This window comes from Miniopterus natalensis, chromosome 18 (genome assembly GCF_054644295.1).
Source record: "Miniopterus natalensis isolate mMinNat1 chromosome 18, mMinNat1.hap1, whole genome shotgun sequence".
NCBI classification, from domain to species: Eukaryota; Metazoa; Chordata; class Mammalia; order Chiroptera; family Miniopteridae; genus Miniopterus; species Miniopterus natalensis.
In genome coordinates, this window is record NC_142098.1 from 23,784,972 (window position 1) to 23,804,048 (window position 19,077).

A 19,077-nucleotide genomic window follows, 5' to 3' on the forward strand; every position below is an offset into this window, starting at 1 on the left:
GAACTTTTCTAGTTCACTAATCAGCTGTTTGACTAAGACACCAGAGTTTTGCTCTTGTTTAAAAAGTTCATATTCTGCCTTTTGACCGAGTGATCCCACTTCTAGGAATGTATCCTAAGAATCCTGAAACACTAATCAGAAAGAATATATGCACCCCTATGTTCATAGCAGCGCAGTTTACAATAACTAAGATCTGGAAACAGCCCAAGTGCCCATCAGTAGATGAGTGGATAAAAAAGCCGTGGGACATTTACAACATGGAATACTACGCAGCTGTAAAGAAGAAAGATCTCGTACCATTTGGGACAGTATGGATGGACCTGGAGAATATTATGCTAAGTGAAATAAACCAGGCAGCAAAAGACAAACATCACATGATCTCACTTATATGTAGAATCTAAAGAACTTAATAAACTGATGAACAGAATAGATTCAATGACATGGAAACATGGATCAGACTGACGAATCTCAGAGAGATGGAGGAGGGCAGGTGGGTTGAGGGGGAGAGAGTAACCAAAGCACAAGCCAAGGACACGGACAGTGGTGGGGAGAGGGACTGGGGAGGGGGGTGGGACCGGGTGGAACGGGTCATTGGGGAGAAAAAGGGACATCTGTACTATTTTCAACAAAAATTTAAAAAAATAAAAAATGTTCTAGCGGGGAGAGACAAAAAAACTGGCGGCAAACAAATAGGATAAATTTTAATGGTGTATTGATGCTCACTGAAGTGTTACCAATTAATGATAAAACTGTGATACGAGCTTGATGGAGTATTATGTCATTGCATTGATAATTATGACATTAAACAAAGATAACGCTGTTGTATTTTTTGGAGTGGTGGGATTACAGGGCGGGGGGGGAGGGGGAGATTAAGGGCTTTTGGTTTCGTTTTGCTTTTGGTCGTTTTACCTGTTACCGCGTTTCTAACGGTAAGAATTGGCATCATGTAGTACTCTCAGAGAACTTTTCTTCGTGTAGTAAGGCTTTGGAGTTCAGAGATTTATAAATTTAATGAGACATGGCAGGCTTGAAAATAAAACCCGGGTTACTTCAGTATGAAGTAAGGCTAAGTGAGGGCTAAGTTTCACGTCAGGGACCTTAGCGATTTTAAGGCGCTAAGAGGCCGCGCCTGAGAAAACCCGCGGAAAACTCGGGCCGGCGCCAGACGGGAACGGGCGGGGCCCGAGGCCTGGCCTGCGCGGCGCGGAATGGTGACGTCTCGCGCCGGACAGGAACTGACGTCACTTTTCAGCACAGCCGCTTCCGGTCCGCGTGAGTGTAATTCTTGCGACTGCGGCGGGCTCCGGAACGGTGCTGGCTTGCGGTGCGGTGGTTTTTTTTCAAAAGTAGGCCTCCCTCTCTCCGGACCATGGCTACCGACTCGTGGGCCCTGGCAGTGGACGAGCAGGAAGCAGCTGTCAAGTCGGTCAGTGGCTTCAGCTCCAGGGGGGAAGGAAGTAGGAGGGCCCAGGCGGACCGTGCTTAGAAGGGAGTTCCACGGGTGGGGCAGGCCATCGGCCCACCCGGGAATCAGTACTGATTTGCGCTTTGATCAATTTCGAGCCTTTTTTTTCGTCTGGGCCAGTTAAAAGACTTAATCCTGTGGCAGATCTGCCCCCGCTACGTTTGCTGTCTTTCCTGTATTGCATCTTCCCAGCGGGCATATTAAGGAAAGGCAAATTTAGATGCTGATGCTCATCAAGAGTAGAATGATTATGTGCTCCTCTTATTTTAACATTTTTTTATTTTATTTTGAGAGTACGTATATTAAAGCTGGGGACAGTGAAACAAGGAAGTGTTTAGGATAGAAGAAGCAACAGGAGAGCTCAGGCCAGACTGCTTTGGCTCTCTGACAATGTTATAGGAAAGAACTGAGCCTTGGCGGGGTTGCTGTTGGCTCACTGGGAAGTCAGAGAAAAGGAGGCCTTGGAGACAGGTTCAGGGGTTTAGCCTGCGTAGAGCTGCCCCTGTCTATTGCTCCCCTAATTGCAAGTCTCATGGGGACCCTTAGAGTTTAGGAGATGCACACCTGAGAGGGAAGAAAGGCCTAGGCTTGCTCCCGGGAAGGAGAGCGTCTTATTTGAACATTTTTTAGATCCATGCTTAATATGGTTGGTAGTTTGTAGCTCTGCAGAATAACAGATTTAGGTTTTTATATATTTCAGTCTACTACAAATGTTGTCTGGAGGCAGTACAAATTGTTTCATTCATGTTTAAAGTGGCATTAAGTTTCATGTACTGGTTCTTCTTTGATTAATGACAATCCATTCAACTAGACAGTAATTATAGTGTAACTGACTTTCTGTTCTTATATCTAAATAGGTTTGTTTAGTGACAATGGAGTTGGCTTTAAGAAGATAGTTGGCTTTTTTGGTGGTTTGGGGGGGTTAACTTTTTAATGCGTAAATTACACTTCTTCTCTCACCCTTTATTGCTTTGGGAGGATTGTTATTTTGTCAGCGGATATTTGAAGTGGACTAAATTCGCTGGAAAATAGGAAGAAGCTTTACAATCTAGTTAGGAACGCTAGAATGTGAGAAGTGCTATGAAAATGGGAAGAATAATAACTGAACTCTGAGCAGGGAGAGGACATTTATGAGTAAGACAATGAGGGAAATTCCTTTTCAAGTAGCTTACATTTGAGCAGGATATTAGAGATTGAGTCATTTTAAGATAGAGGTGGAGGTGAAAGGCATTTTAGGAAAAAAGAATGCACAAAAGTTTTGGACTTGCCTAGAGAACAGGAATCAGAACTCATTTTTGCTGCAGCTTAAGGTTATTGGGTTGTAGGAGCAGTACAGAAAATATGTAGGGCATGTACTTTGGACCTTAACTAAGAACATAAAGAGGAGAGGCTTTATTTGGTTAATATGGGGATTTTTAAGGACACTGACAACATTAGATTGAGAGCTGGCAAGATTTATTGGACTGCAGAGATCTGAATATATTAGGAGTGATGGAGATTAGTGTGGAAATTCTCAGCAGTTCTGGGAATGGTAGGAACCCTCTCAAAATCCACCTTCCCAGATGCCAGCCAGTGGCCAACCTTCCAAGCTGGCTTTCCTAAGAATAGTAGTCAGGCCTGTTATGTTAACTCTTTTCTGCACAGAACCCATTAGACATTTGGCATTGTTACCCTGGAGTTCAGGAGAACAATCAGGTCAGAGGTGTAAAACTGGCAATTATCCACAAAGAAATAAAAAAGTGTGATATAGTACATGGTTCTGGCACTCTAGAGTTTACAATCTAGTGTTTAGCATTAGATCTTCCCTAAAAGACAGTTACTGAAAATAGGTTTCAAATTCTTTTTTAAACCTATGACCCTGATCTAGCTGTGATATTATATCACATAGGCCTAAACATACTTGGTATCTGGTTCTAAACAATTTGCTTATCAGGAAGCTAATGTCACTTAATGTTTTAAAACATTGCTTCCTAAAAGAAAAATCTCTTAACTTTTTAAATATAGGCAAGAATATAAACACTTTATGGTTTAAAATTTTTAAAGAATAAAAAAAATATTAAAAAAATAAAACGTTGCTTCCTAATAGTTGGTAGAAACCCTCTTTTCATTTTATCACATAGACTTGTGTACATTAGCTTAATAAATAATTCATGGTATTAGATTATCCTATGGCTCTGCTCTCAAATGTTTTCTTTTATTTCCATTCAGATCAGTAATTTGCAGATCAAGGAAGAGAAAGTCAAACCAGATACCAATGGTGAGTCACTACAAGCTGTAAGCTGGATACAAGTTTGCTTCTGTTTTGTATTCATAGCTGTAATGTGAAAAGGATCTTTCATTTAGCATGTTCAGCAAATGTCAGCACTGGATTTGACAGCCAGTAAAGTCAGTTTCACACTGAAGGGGATATATTATTTTTCCATAATTTAGCCTCTGGCTCCTTAAAATCAAGAATCACTATTGGGTTGTATCATCACTGTTTGCTTGATAATGTTTCTTTAAAATTTTTAAAGGTTAATCTGGGTTCAAAACTCAGTATAAACAAGTGAAGGCCTTCCCATGCTGGCCCACCATTTACCCTGTTCCCAATCTCCACCTTTATTAGTTTGCTAGGGCTGCCCTAACAAAGTATTACAAACTGGGTGGTTGAAGCAACAGAATTGTATTGTCTCACAGTTCTGGAGGCCAGAAGTTCAAGATCAAGGTGTCAGCAGGGTTGGTTCCTTCTGAGGGATATGAGGAAGGATCTGGCAAATTTTGGCGTTCCTTGGCTTATAGAAGCATCACCCTGATCTGTCTTCATCTTCACATGACATTCTCCCTATGTACATTTCTATGTTCAGATTTCCCCTTTTTATAAGAACATTGATCATATTGGATTAGGGCCCACCCTAATGACCTCATCTTAACTAATTACATCTGCAGTGACCCTATCTCAAAATAAGATCACATTCCCAGGTGCATTCTTAGGACTTCAGCTTATGAATTTGGGTGGGGGGGTATCCACAATTCACAATTCAACCCATAATACTATCCTGTCCCATAACTAACCACTTATTGGATTATTTGTATTCTTCCAAAGTTTCTTTATGCACAGGAAATACAAATACAGATTCCTTTTCTTTCTCTCTCACCAAAAGATGTCATGGTATACACAGTATACTTACATTATTTTATTCAACAACATATCTTGGCAAGTTTTTCCTATCAGTACAATGGAGTTTCCTCACTGTGTTTTATAATTGCATAGTATTATACTGCGTTGTTACACCATAATTTATTTAACCAATCATCTATTGATAGATACTTGGGCTGATAACATTCTTTTGCTGTTATAAACAGTCCTTCATGGAATAACCTTGAACTTAATTCTTTTTACATGTATGCAAATATGTTTATAGGATAAATTCCCCAAAATGGATTTGCTAGGTCAAAGGTATATGCATTTGCAATTTTTATCAGTATTTTCAAGGTACTTTTCATAAGTATTGTACCAATTTATATTTCTATTGGTAAAACATGAAAGTCTGTTTCCCTACAGCCTAACCACAGAATTTTTAGTAAAAATCTTGGAATTTCCCCAATCTGATAAGTAAAAATGGTGGACCAGCATAATGTATTTTAATTTGTGTTTCATCAGTAAGGTTGAATATTTTCATAAGTTGAAAAGAATTTATATTTCTTTTTCCTGAATTGATTGTGTCATTTGCCCATTTTTCTGTTGAGTTTTTTGTCTTTTTTCTAAATATAAAGAACTTTGTATTTTAAAGTTAACCCTTTAGCCCAGCCGGTATGGCTCAGTTGGTTGAGTGTTGACCTAGAAACCAAGAGGTCTTGGTTTGATTCCCGGTCAGGGCACATGCCCGGGTTTCGGGCTCGATCCCCACTAAGTAGGGTGTGTGAAGGAGGCAGCCGATGGACGATGTTTCTCTCTCATCAATGTTTCTATCTCTCTGTCCCTCTCCCTTCCTCTCTCTCTAAAATCAATAAAAACATTAAAGTTAACCCTTTAACTGTGATAGAAGTTGATAATACTTTTGCCAGTTTTATTTGTCTTTCGACTTTGTAGCATATGTATTCTGTAGTTATTGGGTATAGTATCCTATAAATGTCAATTAGGCCAATGTGGTTAATAGTGTTGTTCAGATCTTCTATGTTTTAATTGTTTTTTGTTTGTTGTTTGGTCTAATTCTTTTCATTTTTGAAAGAGGGGTGTTAAAACTTCCAACTACAATTGTGGAATAGTCTATTTCTCCCTTTAATTCTGTCTTTTTTGGCCTCCTGTGTTTTGCACATGTGTTTTCAGGTGTATACACATTTATGTCGTTCTCATGAATAGACCCTTTTATATCCCCTTTTATCTCTGGTGATGCTTTTTGTCTTGAATTCTGCCTTATGGGAGCCACTCCAGCCTTCTTATGCTTACTAGTTGCATAATAGATCTCTTTGTATCCCTTGACTTTCAACTTATCTGTGTCTATATTTAAAGTGTGCCTCTTGTAGATAACTGACAGTTGGATCTTGCTTTTTTTTAATCCATTCTAATAATCTCTGTGTTTTATCTATTTACATTTAAGGTAATTATTGATTGGGTGTAGGTTAGGAATTTTACTATTTGTTTTCTGTTTGTCCCCTCATATTTTGTTTCTCTGCCTCTTTTCCTGCCTTCTTGTGGGTTAAGTGAATATTTTAGAGTCTCGTTTTAATTTACTTATGGGCTTCTTAGCTGTACCTCTTTGCATTATTACTTTTTTTTTTTTTTAATATATCTTTATTGATTTCAGAGAGAGGAAAGGAGAGGGAGAGAGAGATAGAAACATCAATGATGAGCGAGTCATTGATCGGCTGCAGCCCGCAACCCAGGCATGTGCCCTGGCCGGGAATCGAACCCTGATCTCCTGGATCCTAGGTCGACGCTTAATCGCTGAGCCACACCCGGCCGGGCTCTTTGCATTTTATGAGTGTTTTAAAGTTTCCTTCATGTAAATCTCGCATATTTTTTGTTAACTTCATTTCTAGGTGCAGTATTTTGTCTTTTTAGTTGCTATTATAAATAGGATTTTTTATTTATATCTCTATTTGTATTTATGTAAGCTACTGACTTCTGTTTACTTAAGTTGAGACTTTGTCCTGCAAGTTTATAATCATACATTTTATAAAAACTGAACATTTTACCTCTGTCTTTTAATTTTTCTTTCTCATGTTTATGTTTGCTAATATAAAGCTATGTTTTATGATAGGATAAGTAAGTCAGAGGTGACATTCTGATCACTTTGAAGTCAGCCAAAATTTCTAGAAATTTGGAATTTTCTTATGCACTTAAAACCTTCCTAGGAATAAAAATTTATTAAATACAAAGAAATGCCAACTATTTACAGTTTGATCACTTAAATAAGTTTTAGTATTTACATTGTCCTACCTCCTGGGTGGGTTTGATATTTGCTGTTCTGATTATGACAACTGTTTTCTTGTGTAGGTGTTATAAAAACCACTGTTACTGCAGAGAAAACAGATGAAGAAGAGAAAGGTAACTACTCTTTGAAACCCTGTAGCAAGAGACAGAGTATGACCCACACTTGCCTTTCTGGAGCCAGAGGCACTCTGAGTTACAAGATGAAGGAGCAGAGGAGGAATCCACAAAGGAGACTGAGAAGGCGCAGTCAGTGATATAGAAGGACCAAAAGAGAGTGCTGTCCCAGAAATCCGAAGAAGGAACTTTTTCCAAAGTAGGGAGTCAAATATAGGTAACAAGTCGAATAGGAGAAGAATTAAAAATTGTCTGTTGAATTGATTTAGCAGTGTAGACATCATTGGTGGGCTTGACAGGGACTAAGGTCAAGTGTAGAGGTTAAGTAAACCTCTCTTCAGTGAACATGGAACAGAAGGGGAGGAGAGGAAGTGGAGATGAATATAGATACCCTTTTTAGGGAATGAACCATAAAGGGGAAGGGGAGGTGTCACAAGGATGGAGTTTGTCAGATGATTGTGAAAAAAATCTGGTGGCCCTAGCCAGGTAACTCTGTTGATTAGAGCGTTGTCCCCATATGCCAAGGTTGCAGGTTCGATCCCCAGTCAGGGCCCATACAAGAGTCAACAAGTGAATGCATAAATAAGTAGAACAGCAAGTCGATGTTTTTATTTCTCCCTCTCTCTAAAAATCAATAAAAATTTTAAAAAATTAAAAACAAAACAAAAAGAAAACCTACTGGTTTTTTTTCCTGACAGAGGACAGAGCTGCTCAGTCCTTACTCAACAAGCTGATCAGAAGCAACCTGGTTGATAACACAAACCAGGTGGAAGTCCTGCAGCGGGATCCAAAGTCCCCCCTCTACTCAGTGAAGTCTTTCGAGGAGCTTCGGCTGTGAGTATTTGTTCCTTTTAGCTGTTCTTACCTGTCCCTCTCTTATAAAACTTAGCATCTCAGAGATTCTTGTGGGAATTTTATTTTTTAAAATCCTAATGTATTTTATTTCTTTGACTAGTTAATAATTCACATGATTGAAAAGTCAAAAAGTATGAAAAAGGTAACAGTGATGGTCTCCCTCCCACCCTTGTTTCTTGGCTTCCCAGTTCTCCTCTTGATAGGGATTTTTAAATGCCACAAGTTTATTCATCATAGCTGAAAGTCTTTTTTCTTTTATGCTCTTAGAACTTTCAATAAAATATTGGCTGACAGGTGATTTCTGGATGTCAGGAACATTTCTTATTAGGTAAGCCCTTTTGCTAGACTATAGGGTTTATGGTCTTAAGAATAGTTTATCTGTTTTATAAAATCTGTCAAAAGAGCCTGTACAAGATTCCCAGGACCTATAGTGCAAAGCAGCCTTCAACATTCTGGAATTTTTTAAAAATCCAGAATTAAGTCTTAGGGGAGCACGTGTATGGCCTTGTACTTAGAATGACTTCTAATGTGTCATTATTTTAAAGAGATAATTATGAAAACTCATACGAAGTTTTTTGTTTCTTCAGTAAGTTAGTAAAGAGGTGTTTATGGATCATTGGTTTATGTGCATGCCACTGTGCTGGGTGTTATGAGTGACACAGGACTTAGACACCACTCTTGCTGCCTGCCAGGACCCAAATCATTGACCAGCTATTTTCTGCTGGTCAATAATAAAGTGATGGAATAAAGAGATTCTTTGCCTTTATTCAGCAAAATCTCTGGTATGCCTACTGCTGGAAAACAGGGGCCACATTTCTGCTAACTATTATCACAGCTTTAGAGTAAAAGACACTTAAAATGCTAGAGCAAACTAGAACTAAATCAAGTTGTTAATAAATGTTTTTTTTTCAAAGTGTGGCCTTTTTAAAAATGATTTCAGGAAATTATACTTTTCTGTGTCATTTCCTCTCAAGGGCTTCATTCAACAAATCTGTCATCTCTGCTTCTGTTCATAAACTGTATTAGGGAAGCTAGATGTGCTCTATTGTTTCCTGAACTGACAGTTTGCTTTTCCAAGTATCAGTGGGTTTTTTAAGTTCCTTTCATTTAAAGGACTGGAGCTCTCAGTTCAACCAGTGATGAATTGTCCTCTTTGAAAAGGCAAGTTTTCTCTGATTTAGCTGTTAGTAGCCAAAGGAAACAAAGAATGAAACCTAGGTCACCTAATATAGTTGGTCTGTTTCGTACTTAAAAGATTTGAATTAATCTGCAAAATAAAAGAAAAAAATTGAGCCACTGGAAGCTCTTAGATCAATTGAAAATCCTCATTCAGTAGTGACTTTGTTTCCTTGACAACCAAATCAGAATCTGCTGGCGTTACAGCCTTTTCTTCCAAATGGCAGACACCAAAGGTTATGTTTTCAAAGTTCTTTGTGTCTGAGAACCAACACAGACCAGAAGAATTTGCCTTCTAGAGATCCTGTTAAACTCCAAGGAAGGCCTAGAGAACAGAAGTATTGACTTGGTTTGACTTTTCTTTGGAAATAATCTAGTCTGATTTTTTAAAAATTTATTTATTGATTTTAGAGAGAGAGGAAAGGAGAGAGAGAAACATTGTCGATTTGTTGTTCCACTTATTTATGAATTCATTGGTTGATTCTTGTATGCCCTGACCAGGGATCAAACCCACAACCCTGGGATACTGGGACAACGCTCTAACCAAATGAGCTACCGGGCCAGGGCTCTAGTATGATTTTTGTTAAACACCCTGTTTAGAGGTAGCAGAGAGCTTATTGTAAATGTGATGTAAGAGCAACTTTAATTGGTATTTGTTGTGTAGCTGCTTATATAAAAAGTTTGTGCTTTCCTATTCTTGATTTTGATTAGACCTAAATAAATCTGAGCATTTGTAAAGGTCACTATGATAACTGAACCCCTCCTTACCTATGTACTATATAGATCAGCTACTAGAAACTGGCTGAATCAGTTTTCTTACTTCTTGATTTTTCCAAGTACTTAACGCTTGATTTTTCCAAGCTGGCTTTGGAAGGACTATTGAACACAAAATGACTGGTTCAATCTAATATCTGCACTAAGAAATTAAATCCCATTCTCCAAAGGGACTTCTGTGTCTTAGCAGCATAGTAAGCAGTGTTATTTTTAAATGTCTTTTATAATTTATTTTATACCATGAATTAATCCAGGGAACACTTGTAACCCAAGGTCAATCATATTTGTGGGTCTGCTGAAAGCATAAATTTCTCCAAAAAGGAAATTAGTCTATATTTTATGAATTGTATAATAGTTGCAGATTAAGATCTAGTAGGAAAAGATGGTTTTGTTTTGTTTTAGATAGTGTTTTTTTTAAGGCATAGGAAAATATGTCTGACAAAAATAGGAAGCATCATTCTTTGCTAGATATAGGGAAAGATAAAATTCTAGGACTTTAAAACAGTCTCAACAACTAGAAATCCATCTTCTCTCTCCCTGGCCTCCCAGGAAACCACAGCTTCTTCAGGGAGTCTATGCCATGGGCTTCAATCGACCATCCAAGATACAAGAGAACGCACTACCCATGATGCTTGCTGAGCCGTGAGTATGCACCTCTTCAGAATTTGGTTCAATGTCATCCACCAACAGCTGTTACTGTCTTGAGACTAAGACATTGATTTTTTTCGAGACAGTGGAAGAAGGCGGAGGTTGGGGGGAGACATCGATGTGAGAGAGACACACCAATTGGTTGCCTCTGGTACTTGCCCCGAACAGGGCCGGGGATTGAACTTGCAACCCAGGTGCATGCCCTTCACCGGGAATCAAACCCGCCACCCTTTGGTGCGTGGGCTGATGCTCTAACCACTTAGCAACACTGACCAGAGCTGTTTAACCCCCCCCCCCCTTTTAATGTCAAAAATGCCACTTATTTCCATGACAATGGGTTACTTGAAGTAAAATGTGAAAGTTCCCTCTAAAGCATCTGTCTGACTTGGTATCTCACATTTTCCATAAAGATGGGAAAAGGGAACACACAGAAGGACCCAGGGCCTAGAGGCACATTATGAAAATAATGTGCTCAGCAGATAATGTCCTCAGGGATTTGTCTTGGCACAGATCTTATTCTGTAGTCTTAATTTCCATGGGGCCCTTAAGGTACCTAACTAGGGCACTAGCTTTGCTAGAGCCTAGAATGAGGATTTCTTGGTGTGAACCCATCTAAAACAGTCATTATTTCCCATATATTTAAGCAGTTTTTTAACAACATATAAAAAATATATCATGGTGCTCAGTGCAGAAAATCTGGACTAAAGGGGAAATCTATATTCCAACCACCCAGAAAGAACATTTTGACACCTTTTTTGTGTTGAACCAATATTATTTTCATCTCTCTTCTTCCTTGATCAAGCCCACAGAACCTGATTGCCCAGTCTCAGTCTGGTACTGGTAAAACAGCTGCCTTTGTCCTGGCCATGCTCAGCCGAGTGGAACCAGCGGAGAGATACCCCCAGGTGAGGGCTGGGGAATCCTGAGGTTCTGACTTGCTTGTCCTGAGAAGGGCAGTGCCATCTGGTGGGGGATTGATAGGGGTGCCTCTGGAGGGTTCTCAGTGTTTCCTATGCTTCAAACTGTGGCTGAGGCAGAGCAGGATCTGGGTAGAATTCATTTGGAAACAGCCTTAAACCATAGCTTCCAAAGGCATCCACCCAGCCAAGCTGAAAGGTTGGCCTGGTTGAAGGGGATGTGGTTTCCTGAACGGTTCAAGTTGTAATAACATCAGCATACTTATTGCTTTAGAACCTGTTGTCTATTACTAAAAGGGTCTCCTAAAGTCATCCTTTATGATCTCCCTGTCAGTGCCTATGCCTCTCCCCAACTTACGAGTTGGCGCTTCAAACAGGAAAAGTGATTGAGCAGATGGGCAAATTTCATCCGGAACTAAAGCTTGCTTATGCTGTTCGAGGCAATAAATGTGAGTATAAAGGGGTGAGCCCTAAGCAGTGAGCAGGGTAGGGTGGTTGGGTGTTTGAATGTTGCAGATGTGGTAATGATTATTCAGCTCTCTGGTTCAATCTGACTTTAGAGCCCAAATGCATTGATTTTAGCAAATCTATTTAATTGTTAATTTCTTAACAGTTCTTTCCGCTCTTTTTTTTCTTTTTTTTTTTAAAAAAAAAATATCTTTATTGATTTCAGAGAGAGGAAAGGAGAGAGAGAGAGAGAGAGATGGAAACATCAATGATGCGAGAGTCACTGATCGAGCCCACAACCCAGGCATGTGCCCTGACCAGGAATCGAACCCCAATCGCCTGGATCCTAGGTCAATGCTCAACCGCTGAGCCATGCCTGGCCGAGCTCTTTTTGCTCTTAAAATAAGATTTTGCATTGTTAGAAAATCCCTGAGTCCTGGAGTTCTTCACTGAGAAGACAGGGTTTTGAATTTGGCATCCAGAATTTTGGAAGCTGCTTACTAGAGAGGGATGGCAGCACTGAGGATGCAAGGTAGAGGTCAGATACCTTTTTTAAAAGTAAGCACAGCTTTAGTAAGAGTAAGAGCATGGATAGCTCACTTGGTCTTACCAAAATCAGAAATCCTCCAGAAGTTCTTTCTTCTGTGTGTTCTGCAGAGTATAATACAGAGAATATGGGTTAAAATGGGGAAGAGGGTCATTAGAAAGTTATCAGAATATTAAAAAGCTACAAGTCATTGAGAAAAAAGGAAGCAGTCTAATAGGAGAATAGATAAAAGAGGCCTAGTTGAACAGACACTTCATAAAAAAGAGAATTCAGATGGCCAGTGAGCATGAAAAGATGAGCCTCATTAGTCAACACAAAAATGCAGGTGGGCAAAAATGAAAAAATCTGACAATTACCAGTATTACTGAAGACACAGAACGTGAACACTCACACTCCTGGCAGGGAGTATACACTGATATAGTCACGGTAGGAGACAGTTTCGGTATTACCTAGAAAAGTTGAAGAGATATCCCTGGCCCCAGTTGGGGTGCATGTAGGAGGCAATAATTAACTTGTTCTGTTAGCTCTAGAAGGATGGGCAAGGCTTTGATTTCCAGAGCTGGTTTTGCCATGGAAATACCCACAGAACACATCTTGTCTCCACAGTGGAAAGAGGTCAGAAGATCAGTGAGCACATTGTCATTGGCACCCCTGGGACTGTCTTAGACTGGTGTGCCAAGCTCAAGTTCATTGACCCCAAGAAGATCAAGGTGTTTGTTCTGGATGAGGCTGATGTGATGATAGCTACTCAGGGCCACCAAGATCAGAGTATCCGCATCCAAAGGTAAGACTCTGGATCCGGGAGGAACTTCCCAGCCTCCTGATCTGCAAATAAAAATCTTCTTCTCTATGTCTACACCTGTTATATCCAATTCCTCTCTCATGCTGGCTTCTTTGCTTCAGAACCTTCAGAAGCATGTGTTTGATGGGCCATGTCAGCAATGACCATACTCCCAGCCTGGGTTGAGGAAAAAGACTTAGGGAATCTAACACCACCCTTTCTCTGCCCCATGTCTGCTCCTGCCCCTTCCCCACAGTGCTCCTCCACCTCTGCCACCTTCCTAGGGATATAGACCATCCACGCCTGGGGAGGCTGTGCTTGTTTGTTCCAGTGTGAAACTCAGGGTCATGCCAAACACCACCTGGGCCTTGCCTTGCAGGATGCTGCCCAGGAACTGCCAGATGCTGCTTTTCTCTGCCACTTTTGAAGACTCTGTCTGGAAATTTGCCCAGAAAGTGGTTCCAGACCCAAACATTATCAAACTGAAACGTGAGGAGGAGACATTGGACACCATCAAGCAGTATTACGTCCTGTGCAATAACAGAGACGAGAAGTTCCAGGCCTTGTGTAACCTCTACGGGGCCATCACCATTGCTCAAGCCATGATCTTCTGCCATGTGAGTAGCAGCAGGAGCAGGCCTGCCCTAGGAGGAGCTCCATGGAAAGGTGTTGCCCATTCCCCTCCCTCTCAGCTGGCTCTACCTTAGTGCTGAGGAGGACCAGGTTTCCTCTGTGGAGCCAGGAAAGAAACAGTTTGTGAAGATGTAAGAGGCAGTTTCTTCTTGGTGTCCTGAGGTATACATAGTCAAAGCATAGAGCCCCTTCAATTTTACATTACTTGTATGTGATGTATTATTAAAAAACCCAAGAGAATCAACTGATATAAGAAATTAAGATGGTTTGTTACAAAGTCAGTATAAAATAATGCTTTCTAGTCTTAAATGCAAACACTTAGAAAATGGAAGGATAGATTCCTGTTTATAATAACAAAAAAAACACTTTTTTTCCCCAGGAGTAAATATTTAAGATTTCTGAAGAAAATTTCAAAATGTTATTTAAAGGATATAAGAATAAGACAACTCTTACTCTGTTGTTGGAAGACATATAATTTAGAGTGGCATCCCTCTCCCAAGCTCATATCTAAACTTTCAAACCTATAGAAAAGAAAAAATGAACACTTGTGCCCATCACCTGTTGTCAACAGTTAGCCACATTTGCTTCATCCATATCTATGTGTGACATATCTGTACTTTTTCTTTTTTGCTGAATCATTTTAAAGGTAGTTGTAGACATCATGAAAATTCACACCTAAATACTTCCTAAGAGCCCAGCCAGGCATGGCTCAGCAGTTGAGCATCGACCTAGGATCCAGGAGATAGAGGTTCGATTACTGGTCAGGGCACATGCGGGCGTTGTGGACTCCCTTGCAGGTGGCAGCCGATCAATGACTCTCTCATAATTGATGTTTCTGTCTCTCTCTCCCTCTTTCTTCCTCTCTCTGAAATCAATGAAGATATATTTAAAAATAAATACTTCCTAAGAATGACCTTAGTAATACCATTACTACACCTTAAACAGTGATACAGTGATAGTGATATTATCCCCTAAACAGTTCATCCATATTCCATTTCCCCACTTGGCATGCAAAGGTTCTTTATTGCTTTTGGTGGCTATTGTTAAACCTAAGAGCCAATCAGAGATTGTTGCATTTAGTTGTGTCCCTTGAGACTCCCTTAATCTACAACAGTTTCCAACAGTTTCCCTACCTTTCATGACATGGATATCTTAGAGTCCAGGCTAGTAAGTAGATTTTCTCTGACTTTTCCCCCTTGTGATTATATTTAGGTTAAATTTTTTTGTAAAATTACTACCCAGGTAATGTCGTTTCTTTTTTTTCTTTTTTTTATAAATTTGTTTTTTAAAATATGTTTTCATTGATTTTTAGAGAGAGGAAGGGAGAGGAATAGAGAAATAGAAACGTCAGTGAGAGAGAAATATCCTCGATTGGCTGCCTCCTACACGCACCATACTGGGGATGGAGCCTGCAACCCAGGCATGTGCCTTTACCGGGAATCTAACCAGTGACCTCTTGATTCATGGGTTGACATTCAGCCACTGTGCAACGCTAGCTGGGCACATTGTTACTTCTTGGTATACCATCATGTTAACAATTTTAGGAAATTTAACCCTTTGCTGGTAAGTTTCAGGTAGAATCTTCCAGATCAAAAATATTTTTTTCAGGGACTGATTTCTCAAATGTTTTCATCCTTCAGACCCGCAAAACAGCCAGTTGGCTGGCAGCAGAGCTCTCAAAAGAAGGCCACCAGGTGGCTCTGCTGAGTGGTGAAATGATGGTGGAGCAGAGGGCTGCGGTGATTGAGCGCTTCCGAGAGGGCAAAGAGAAGGTTCTGGTGACCACCAACGTGTGTGCCCGTGGTGAGCAGAGATTTGTCCTGGTCTGCCAGACTCAGAGTAGTGAGAAAAATCCTCATATATGAAAAACTCGGATGGTTTGGGAGAGATCAGCAGGGTTGGTGATGACATTTTTTTCTAGGCGGCTGGATTCCCTCAGCAGATAAGAACTTTCACAGAAGCCCGAGTCCTGACTTGGTGGAAGGAAATGTACAGGCTTCTGACTGGTCTAGAACAGCACCTGCTCTTCTTGGGGCATCCATTGAGGTTTCAGTTGCATCTCCAGGCACTTGTGTCTAGCAGAGGCTCTCTTACTGACTTCATAATTTTGTTAGCACCTGCCAAAGTCTTATGGTTTTCCTCTGGGTTCTGCTGTGTGCTGCTTGTCTGTGAATGCCAGAGCTGGCCCACCCTGACTCCCTCCACCCAAAGTTGGTGCACCAGGCTGACTGTGGGCAAGTGACAGTGACTTCTGTCTCTCATCCTTACTCTTCTCCAACTCTCCTTCATGCAGGTATCGATGTTGAACAGGTTTCTGTTGTCATCAACTTTGACCTTCCCGTGGACAAGGATGGGAACCCAGACAATGAGACTTACCTGCACCGGATCGGGCGCACTGGCCGCTTTGGCAAGAGGGGCCTAGCAGTGAACATGGTTGACAGCAAGCACAGCATGAACATCCTCAACAGAATCCAGGAGCATTTTAGTGAGTCCCTGGGACTGTCCTCTGCCGGGGCCCTTTCCTTATAGGGCCAAATCCAAGGGTGGGTGGAAGAGTAGGTTTTCCCATGGCCCCTAGGGAGGCTTTGTCCCTGTCCCCATTCCCCTCCTTCCCTACAATATGGAAGCTCTCAGAGAGCACACCTGGAGAGTTCAGTGTCAGGGATGTGAATGACAGTTCCCCCTTGGCCAGGCTGGGGGTCTCGGCCTCTGACTGTTGCTGTGAGTGTCTGTTTCTCAGGCACCAGAAGCCTTTGGGGATAAATGAAGGATGAATGTGGCCAGAGGCAGACGTGTTCCTACCCAGTGTGCTTCATCTCCCTGCTGTGCTGCCCCTTCCCTAGGTGTGTGTCTCCACAGTAACCCCATGTTGATTTCTCTTTGATTCTTTTTTTCCCTCAGATAAGAAAATAGAAAGATTGGACACGGATGATTTGGATGAGATTGAGAAAATAGCCAACTGAAAAGCTCCACCAGTCCCTGCACAGGAACCTAGTGCTTTCATAGCATAGATCTGGACAGTCACCGAAAGACAAAGGCACCTACCTCATTTTAAATTACATTTGGACTTGACAAAAATTATGCAAATGATTGAAAAAGGTTAAAGGAAAATTTACATTTTGGAAAATTTCGTCCTTTTCCCCCATTTTTTTAAGCTACGGTTTCCCCCATCTTTGTAATATTCTGGTCACTGTTGGTATCACTGGCCCCAGGATCCCATTCCTGTTTTCCAGCTGGGGGTGCTGGGACCATCCTCCACCCCTGTGCGAGAGGCCCGCTGCCTGGATGGAGCATGGGGAGCGGCAGCAGAGAGGCCTGCGAGCTGTCCCCCTCCTCTGTCCCTGAGACCAGTCACAAATGTCTCCTGCACTTGGGGCTATCTTCCTTCTCCTAAAATCCAGAGGTGTCCAGTTAATCTCTTTAACCTCTGTTCTGTGTGCCAGAGGGTATCTTTGTTTCTCCCTGAGTAAGCATCTTGGCTGCTTTGTAAACCTCGGTTTGGGGAGAAACACGGAAGTTAGTGAATCTTCAGATGGGTTCGTTTTGCAAGGGTAGGTGACTCCTTTGAGGATCCAGGCCTGACTTGCCTCTTGGCATTTGCTCTATCTGCTCGGCACCTGGTAGTCAGTCATGGTAGCCAGGAGACACTGGGCAATTTTCTGACACATGCCTGGCGGAGCGAGTTGGTTCTTATCCATGGGGTGTCACACTATGCCTGGAGGTGAGCGGCACAGTTTGGAAAGGAAGTTATGACTAAGTGAAAACTTGGATTATGCTGTTCATCTGTAATAGTGGACCTATTGGTTACTTTAATTCATATGTGGTATGACTATGGACACATAAATTAGAGCTATGCCCATCATTCATTATGTTAAGAAATTTTAAAATAATTATGAAACATTTTACTAATCTCGGTATGTGTTTATTTCTATTTTTCTGGTTATTAGACTAATACATGTTCATTAAAAAATGTATTTGGGTGTGTACCTATATAAAAGTGCAAGTGCTCTCTATCCCCACCTCTGGGGTCACCATTGCTAGCAGCTTGGTGAACATTCAATATATTGCCTTCTATTTGCATACATCAATCTACTTTGCTTTTTAAAAATGTGAACATTCTATTTACACTCTTGTGTAACCCGCCATTTCACCTACCAGCATATTTTGTTGATCTTTTATTTTTGTCTTTGTGAATCTCTTACCAGCATATTTTGGACCTGTGACACATAGATCTGTGTCACTGTTGACAATGGCATCATTCCAGTGTGTAGCTGCTCAGCATTTATTTCATGGCTCCTCTAGTCATAGGCATGTGGGGGTTTCCACTGTGTTGTGTTGCCACAGTGCCACATGAATATCCTCACTCATCTCTGTGCCCTGCTGAGACTCCCTCTAAGACGTATTCCTGGAAGTAGAGTTGTTGGGTCAAAGAGCAGGGACATTTAAACTTTTAATACATTGCTAACTTAGTTTGCCAAAAGAGTTTTACCAATTTTATGTTATTGCAATTATACAAAAATACTATTTTCTTACCTGTTTGCTAATCCTGTACATTAATTTTTAAACCTTTGCCAGTCTGTATAGCAAAAATAGATTACAGCATTGCTTTTTTGTTTTGTATTTAGTGAGGTTTGGCAAATTTTCAGTTTATTGGATATTTGTATTTTCTCTTGGAATACTGGCCATTCTTGTCTCACATTTTACTATTGAATTGTCAATCTTTAATGATTTTTGGCCACCTTTCTATTTTAGGGAAATTAAACTTTGTTTTAGAGTGGTAGATGCTTTTCTAGTTTATCTTTACAAACTCATTTTTCCTTACTGCTATACAAAAGTTTGATCTTAATGTTAAATTTCATTTTTATTTTAAGAGATCCGGATTTTATGTCACGGCTAGAAAAGCTTTTCTCATCCCATTATTATAAATTATTTACTCTTGTTTCCTGTAGTGGCAGTTCTTGGGCAGTAAATTTTCTAAATTCTTGTATCAAAATGTTTTGCCCTGCTCATTGGCTGTGAGTGATTCTGGTTACCTTAAGTGAGCAGTGACAGGGCTGTGGTGTGTGGGCTAGAGCCATGAAGACTGAGTGAATGGGGAGATACAAAGGGTCCAGATCGGAACAGATATGAATGAGTGAAAGTGAAAGACTGAGTGTATGGGGGAAATCAGGTACGATAGAGAGGGACTGTGCAGGTGTATGTGTGAGGGGCAGATGCAGGCTATAGCTGGAGATGGGGGAAAGGGTTCTGAAAAGAAAGGTTGTGGTTGAAAGGGGAGCAGCTTCCAGAAAGGCAGGAGACCAGGTG

The 19,077-nt window shown here is 40.8% G+C and overlaps 1 protein-coding gene across 1 annotated transcript; it reads left to right on the forward strand.

Moving 5' to 3' along the window:
- The first annotated feature begins 1,302 nt into the window (after positions 1-1,302).
- On the forward strand, positions 1,303-18,763 carry LOC107524510 (ATP-dependent RNA helicase DDX19A). The gene is made up of 12 exons (XM_016196448.2): positions 1,303-1,426; positions 3,674-3,722; positions 6,942-6,992; positions 7,691-7,826; positions 10,347-10,439; positions 11,248-11,350; positions 11,697-11,811; positions 12,963-13,140; positions 13,517-13,754; positions 15,411-15,573; positions 16,064-16,255; positions 16,672-18,763. The coding sequence occupies exons 1-12, from the start codon at positions 1,370-1,372 to the stop codon at positions 16,731-16,733; spliced, it is 1,437 nt and encodes a 478-aa protein (XP_016051934.2). The 5' UTR covers positions 1,303-1,369; the 3' UTR covers positions 16,734-18,763.
- The last annotated feature ends 314 nt before the right edge of the window (positions 18,764-19,077 follow it).